Source organism: Amia ocellicauda, chromosome 4, assembly GCF_036373705.1.
Source record: "Amia ocellicauda isolate fAmiCal2 chromosome 4, fAmiCal2.hap1, whole genome shotgun sequence".
NCBI lineage: Eukaryota > Metazoa > Chordata > Actinopteri > Amiiformes > Amiidae > Amia > Amia ocellicauda.
Genome location: NC_089853.1, coordinates 38,870,782 through 38,877,965, shown reverse-complemented (window position 1 = coordinate 38,877,965; position 7,184 = coordinate 38,870,782). Strand labels below are relative to the sequence as shown.

At 49.9% G+C, this 7,184-nt stretch overlaps 1 protein-coding gene across 1 annotated transcript; it reads left to right on the top strand.

The window, feature by feature from the left end:
• The first annotated feature begins 1,646 nt into the window (after window positions 1-1,646).
• On the top strand, window positions 1,647-6,420 carry mych (myelocytomatosis oncogene homolog). Its single transcript, XM_066702098.1, has 3 exons — window positions 1,647-1,874; window positions 3,140-3,707; window positions 4,276-6,420. The coding sequence occupies exons 2-3, from the start codon at window positions 3,155-3,157 to the stop codon at window positions 4,866-4,868; spliced, it is 1,146 nt and encodes a 381-aa protein (XP_066558195.1). The 5' UTR covers window positions 1,647-1,874; window positions 3,140-3,154; the 3' UTR covers window positions 4,869-6,420.
• Window positions 6,421-7,184: the final 764 nt, after the last annotated feature.

The following is a 7,184-nucleotide window of genomic DNA, read 5'->3' as shown; positions in this document are numbered from 1 at the left end:
TGCGCCGTTCACGAGCCCCGGGGCTGAGCGCGTCCCCGAGCGCGCTCCCGGCGGCGTGACTGAGGAGTGCTCGTTCATGTGAAGCCTGTCGGATACCTGTGAGAGAGAGAGAGAGAGAGAGTGAATGTGTGAGAGAGAGTGAATGAGTGTGTGTGTGTGAGTGAATGAGTGTGTGTGAGAGAGAGAGAGAGTGAATGAGTGTGTGTGTGTGAGTGAATGAGTGTGTGTGAGAGAGAGAGAGAGTGAATGTGAGAGAGAGAGAGTGAATGAGTGTGAGAGAGAGAGAGAGTGAATGAGTGTGTGTGTGTGAGAGTGAATGAGTGAGTGAATGTGTGTGTGTGAGTGAATGAGTGAGTGAATGTGTGTGTGTGTGAGAGTGAGTGAGTGTGTGTGAGAGTGAGTGAGTGAATGAGTGTGTGAGAGAGAGAGAGTGAATGAGTGTGTGTGAGAGAGAGAGAGAGTGAATGTGAGAGAGAGAGAGTGAATGAGTGTGAGAGAGAGAGAGAGTGAATGAGTGTGTGTGTGTGAGAGTGAATGAGTGAGTGAATGTGTGTGTGTGAGTGAATGAGTGAGTGAATGTGTGTGTGTGTGAGAGTGAGTGAGTGTGTGTGAGAGTGAGTGAGTGAATGAGTGTGTGAGAGAGAGAGAGTGAATGAGTGTGTGTGAGAGAGTGAATGAGTGAGTGAATGTGTGTGTGTGAGTGAATGAGTGTGTGTGTGTGTGAGTGAATGAGTGAATGAGTGTGTGTGTGTGTGTGTGAGAGTGAATGAGTGTGAGAGTGAATGAGTGTGTGTGTGTGTGTGTGAGAGTGAATGTGTGTGAGAGTGAATGAGTGTGAGTGTGTGTGCGTGTGGCGTTATTTTCATTTACAACAGAGCTGCACACAAGGCACAGCCGGACACTCAGATACCAGCAAATACCTGAACCTTTCCAGTGCCCCTTCTTTGTGCAGGAAACATTTGTAGAACTCCAGTTTGCTAATAATCAACCACACTCCGGCAGGACTGCTTTTAATTGCAATCTTTACTCCCACACAAGATATTGCGTTGTATTGATCAGCATAATAAAACTCAGATAAGCACAAAACAAGAATAAATAACTTCACAGTATCTTGCATGCCTTCCATTGATTATTACATCACCATTGTGCATTGTTAATATTAGCATCATCAAGATACTGCTGAGTGCGGCGTGGTTTAATTCCTGTGAACTACCGTGCACAGCCGCAGTGCTTGTTTTTTTTCAAACTGCGGCTCGCGTTTTGAACCCTGCTCCGGCTCTGCGCATGCGGGCTGCCACGCCGCCCGACCTGCCCCGTGCACGCGCGGGGGTTCAAAGCGCCGCCGGCCCGGGCGCGCGCGCAGTCAGCCGGCCCCGGGCGCGCGCGCACGTGGGCCGCGCGCTTTCCCTGTACCCGCCTTCTGCTTCTCGGAATTCCAACATGTCCCCCGAAGAGTCCTCCGCGCCGGGACTAGGATGGGCTCCGGCGCCGACACCGAGCGAGCCGTGCCGCTGTGCACCTCGCGGGCGGGCTGATACCGGGCGACGCGCCGCGGAGCTTAATTAGACACCGGAGCCCCGCTCGTGCGCACCGGCGCTCTGCCCTGCGGGTTTTGGCGCGAGTTGCGGTCGCGCGAGGAGACAGGGCGTGATGCGGTTTATAAAGGGAACCCTTTCTGTGTCACACCTACCCTGCTGCGTGCGGAATGGTGCACCGTAATCACAAGCCGGCCAGCGTGCGTCCCGGACAGTTGCTTTTGCAATTACAGTTATAATACAGAATTCGTTTGAAGTATTAAATTGCTCGGTGCGGACTGGACTATTGCATTCAGATCCTCGCTGCTGTTATCCCCCGCTCGGTATCTTTTGTGGAAGGTAAGACTGCATGCTTGATGCGAGACGTGTGTGTAAAGCCGGCTTTTTTTTCAGCCGGCGTGGCTTTTGTCTTTACGCATATTATTAGGTAGACATTTCACTAGCTAAAGAAAAAAGTTTTGTATTTTTAAAGTATGCATATTATTGTATTCGCACATGTGTTGCATTTTAAGAATATATATTTAAGCATTTATAAATGGATATTAAATAAAACTATATATATATATATGTAGTTATAGTCTATATACAGTCTATGTAGATGCACTAATATAATTAGTGCATGCAACATGTTTGTGGTTAATTTAATGCAATAGCTTTTGCATTGGAATGACGTGTGCGCTTGTTCTGTGCTTGGGCTGACACGCTGGAATGCTGGAGGTCCTTTCGTGCCCGCTTTGATTGCCAGCACTGCACATTGCTTGTGTGATGGGTGTGTTTGTCCTTCATAAATTCAACTTTTGTCTAAAATAAAATCTATACATGTTCTGACGTGCGCAGCATTCGTCCATGCATCAGTTTAAAACCCATACTGCATAGATCCCGTGCACCGTGCCCGTCCGGAGCCGGTTTGGTCGTGCAGCGCTGCCTGGGGCTGGGTTCGCCCGGCGTGGTGGGCGCTGATGGCCGGCGGAGGTGTGTGTGTTCACCGCTGGCCTCTGCCGGGTGGCCGCTGAGTGCCGAGGAAGCCGGCAGTGTGAGTTGCTCGAAATGAAGGCAGCTGTTAACCCAGTTGGGACAGTGGGGCTGGACTCGTGTGAAGCTCCGTTTCTGCGCTGACACGCCCCAAGTTTTCTTTTCTTTTAAGTGTGCCGGTTTCATTGAATACTTGTTCCGCGTCAGTTAGGAGACCGTGAATACTGACATTTTCTTTCATCCAGTCTATTTATACTAAGGGACGTACATATGGATAGATTTGGAGAGACGGGGATATCTGTGTGTGTGGGGGGACAGTTTGGGGGGCTATGCTGGCTGACGGTAGATTTGCTTATAAAACCCGAAATGTTCCGACCCGAAGCCGGCGACCCCTGGAACTTTCCAGCTGTTCTGATGATGTCACAGTAACAGGCGTAGCGACCCGCCCCCTGCACCCCTGCTCCGTGTGGGGCAAAGGGGGCGTGGCCAGTGAGATGTAAACATGTATATAAGGAGATGCCGGCCGTGCGGCCCAGCCAGCTGAACCCGCTGCTATCGCCCCCATCGCTTCTGCTATCAATATATCGATACACATCGCTTTAAAGATTGTCGGCCTTTGTTGCTTCTTGCAGGCTACTTTATCAAAAATGCCGCAAAGTTGCTCCCCCTCCCGGGACTGGGACTACGACTCGGAGCCGCTGCTGTTCGATGACGAGTTCTGCCAAAACCTCCTGAAGGACCTGCAGATGCTGCCCACTCCGCCCCAGTCGCCCCCCACTAAGCCGGGGGTCGCCGAGCCCCTGTCCTGCGTGGACCAGCTGGAGTTTGTGTCGGAGCTGCTGCTGGAGGACCAGGACTTCCTCCCGCAGAGCTTCTCATGGGGCGGCGAGTTGATCCGCAGCTACGGTACCAGTAAGGACCAGCGCCCCGAGGTATCCGAGGACTGCCTGTGGCGCAGCGACAAGGGCGCCGGGGAGAAGCTCTCCTCCAGCCCGCTGCTCTCGGACATCGACACCGACATCTTCCAGGAGATTGCCGCCACCACGCTTCACTGCCAGGGGGGGGCGCTGGAGTGCTCCGCGCTCAGGTCCCGGGACTTGTTACAGGACAGTCTGGAGAACAGCGCCTCTTCTTCGGAAGACGGCTCCCTCTCCGGCTCGGCCTCCTGCTCCGGGTCCGAGACGTCCGCCAGCGACTCTGGTGAGTTCGGTCTCATTCAGCTACTTGTTTAATAATAATTAAAAAAAAAAAAAAAAAAAAAAAAAAAGTTGTAATGCATTCTGTTCAGTTAAGCAAACAGTGTTACTCCCAGGTCGTCACTGGCAGAACTGAAGTTGCTAATTTTCTTATTTTTCTTATTATAACTTATAAATTGGTTTATTTTGTTAAGTTTAATGCAGATAGGGCGAGCATTTGTAGGATACTTATACTTTGTGCTGTGTGTAAACTGTGTCTATACCTGCATCCCAGAGTGACCACACACAGACGCACACACACACGGACAGTCAGACAGACACACACGGACAGTCAGACAGACACACACGGACAGTCAGACAGACACACACGGACAGTCAGACAGACACACACACACACGGACAGACACACACAAAAGTGTTGTGCCAGTGAGGATTCCCAGGCGCACAGATTCACTGAGGCTTGACTTTGTCTTCAGATGCTGCTCTGTGCTCCACACCTGAGCATCTTTAATCACCATGGCAGTTCTGGTGTCTAATCTGCGTCTCTCTCTCTCTCTCTCTCTCTCTCTCAGAGGAGGAGATAGACGTGGTGACTGTGGAAAAGAGGCGGCGGGGGGGCGTGGCTTGCGCGGAGTCACGAGCGCGGCGGGCGGAGAGCCAGCGGGAGCAGCAGCGGGCGATGAAACGCTGCCACCTAGAGATCCAACAGCAGCACAACTACGCCGCCCCCTGCCCATCCCCGTCCCCCTCGCGCTCGCCCTCGCCCCCCGCGCGCCGCCCCGAGGCCTCGCACTCCCGCCACAAGCGGGTCCGGACCGAGCGGCAGCAGCACGGCGCCGGTCGGGGCCGCGGGTCCGGCGGCAGCGCGGCCCGTCTCTCGGCCGACATGGAGGAGGAGGAGCGGCGGCGGACGCACAACGTGATGGAGAGGCAGCGGCGCAACGAGCTGAAGAACTGCTTCCTGCGCCTGCGCGACCACGTGCCCGAGCTGTCCAACAACGACAAGGCCTCCAAGGTGGTGATCCTGAAGAAGGCCAGGGAGTGCATCCGCGGGCTGGAGGGCGAGGGCAGGAAGCTGGGATCCAAGAGCGAGGCGCTGCGGCACAGGCAAGACCAGCTGAAACACAGACTGGAGCAGCTCAGCAGGGTGAAGGCGGCCCACTGAGGACGGGCCTAGTGGACAGACGGGAGAGGGAGGGAGGGAGGGAGGGAAGAAAGGAAAGCAAGCAGGGGAAGACTTGGCCATTGCCCTGTAATGCATAGACCTCCTGCCAGACAATGGAATTCTTATTCTTGAAGACTTTCTCCTCCTTCCTCCTCTTCCTCCCACTCATTTGGGACTGGGGTGGACACAGCCAGGAACTGCAGGACATGTGGACAATCTGTGATGTCCCATTCCAGCCAGGAGCTCCCTGCTGTAGTTTGCTGTTGGACTGCAGGGTGCGGACTTGGACCTGTCTCTGTTCATTGCCAAAGTTTAGTTAAGACCGTAAACTGGCGGCCAGTGCAGCAGAATGTCAATGTTAGAGCTTCTGTTGTCAGCCTTTTGCCAAAGTTGGCCTTTTTTGTGTTGTTTGTTTTCATTATTGTTGTCAGACAATAGCCATAATGTCGCGGATCTCTCAGCTGAGGCCCTTTTGTGTACAAACTTTTTTTTTTTTTCTGTATTAAGAATGCAGGTTAAAGAGCCGAAGATTGTTTTGTAATTAGTGGGTTTTGAAAGATTAGAATTTCCACAGAATCCTCCCTCTTTTTCACATTTCTTACCTTATTATTTTTGTAATCTCCTGATCTAGCTGCTTGTGTGCTGTTTGGTAGTTTTTTTTTTTTTTTTTTTTTTTTTTCTCCAGCATGTCTAAATATAAAGTTTTTCTCCTGCTAGTTTTGGGCTGGATCCCAAGTTTATATTCTAATTAGGGCTTTGGAAATTAATATCTGCCAATCATTGCACTTTCCTTTACTTTCTTCTTCTTTCCTTCACATGCAGTCACATGTTCCTTGTGGTTGATGTCATTATGACGCCATTAATCCTCAAAGCCACGGTTGGGTGGTTTTCCTCTGGTATTTTCCTCATCACTTACAGGTTGAGCTTTCTCTCTGGGTGCCTTAGAAGTGGTTGGAGAGAGTAGGCAGTTTTTTTTTTTTTAATTGTAATCAATTGGTTCTGCTGCTGTCTTATCTGGTAGGAATTTGCTCTTGCCCTCTTCCTCCAGCTAGGCACCTCGTTGTTGTTGTTGTTGTTGTTATTATTATTAATAATAATGTAGTATTATGGGTTTTTTTATTTATTTTTTTCCAAACAATGCAAATACCTTTGAAATGAACGTAAACTGATGAAAATCACCTTTTGAGCTGTTCGAGGTGAAGAGTTTAGTTTTGTTTGTGCCGGGGGTCCTGTGGACTCTGCTCCTGGGTGCAGGTGTAAGAGTCTGTTCACACACGTTTTGTCTACCTCAACCTGGAAAGCATCCTGTATGTGGAAATTGCTGTTTTTTCACCGCCTTTGTTTTTAAAAATATTAAATATTTTATTTTCCTATTAAATCAGTACTTTTTTTTTTTTTTTTTTTTTAATGACTGATTTATTGTTCGATTAAATTATTGTACAGTCTACTAGTTAGTTTTTTTTAAATACACGTTCTGTTCTTTATTATAAGCACTTTGTTTTAGTAATTTCTAATAAAGAATGGGGCAAGGAAACCATCGTTGCCACGGTTACTTTTTGTGTGTTAATTGCTTTCTTTACTTGTTTGTATGGACACATTTGGAAACTTTTAATTATGGGTATGAGCAGCCAGCATCAGTGTTTGTATCTCTGAAACGCAGGAACCACAGAACTGTATTGTCCGAAAAACACCTATAGTTTCGGATACACCACCCCGCAGCTGCAAATCCCTCATCTCAACTATGATTTGTGAACAGTAATGAGATGTGTTGGGTGGGATACAGGGAGCATAAGGTGTTAAAACCACCAGCATTAATCACTCCTGTGTGTCTTAAACATCGCATTGATTGCTAGCGGCCCAGAGCTCTGAACACCACAAAAGGGAGGGTGTTTTAGTAGCCCTATGAGGGGTACCAGGTGATTGTGCTGAAATACATTTTGATACCCAGGTTCCCCTCTCGTAATAATGTCGGGAGTGTGGGGGGGCTCCGTTGAAAATGTCTGTACCCGCCCTCACAACCCTTAGGTGCTCACTGCTGGTTTCCTGTGCTGCAAGCTGGATGCATGAGGTCCTCGAGGTAAATGCTCAAAAGGTAGATTAGACCCAGTGGAGTGCGTGCTTTATGGTGGTACAAAGTCCAATACAACCGTTCCCTTCTGCGAATGTTCTAAAGCTGGGGGAACAGATTGCACAAGCTTCAAAGAGATGCGCTGCTGATAACGAAAGGTGTGTGTGTGTTGCAGCGGTCAAGGAGAGAGAGCAGGAGTGAGGGGGGGGTGCCTGTGGCGGACGATCCATAGCCCATATCAATAAGGG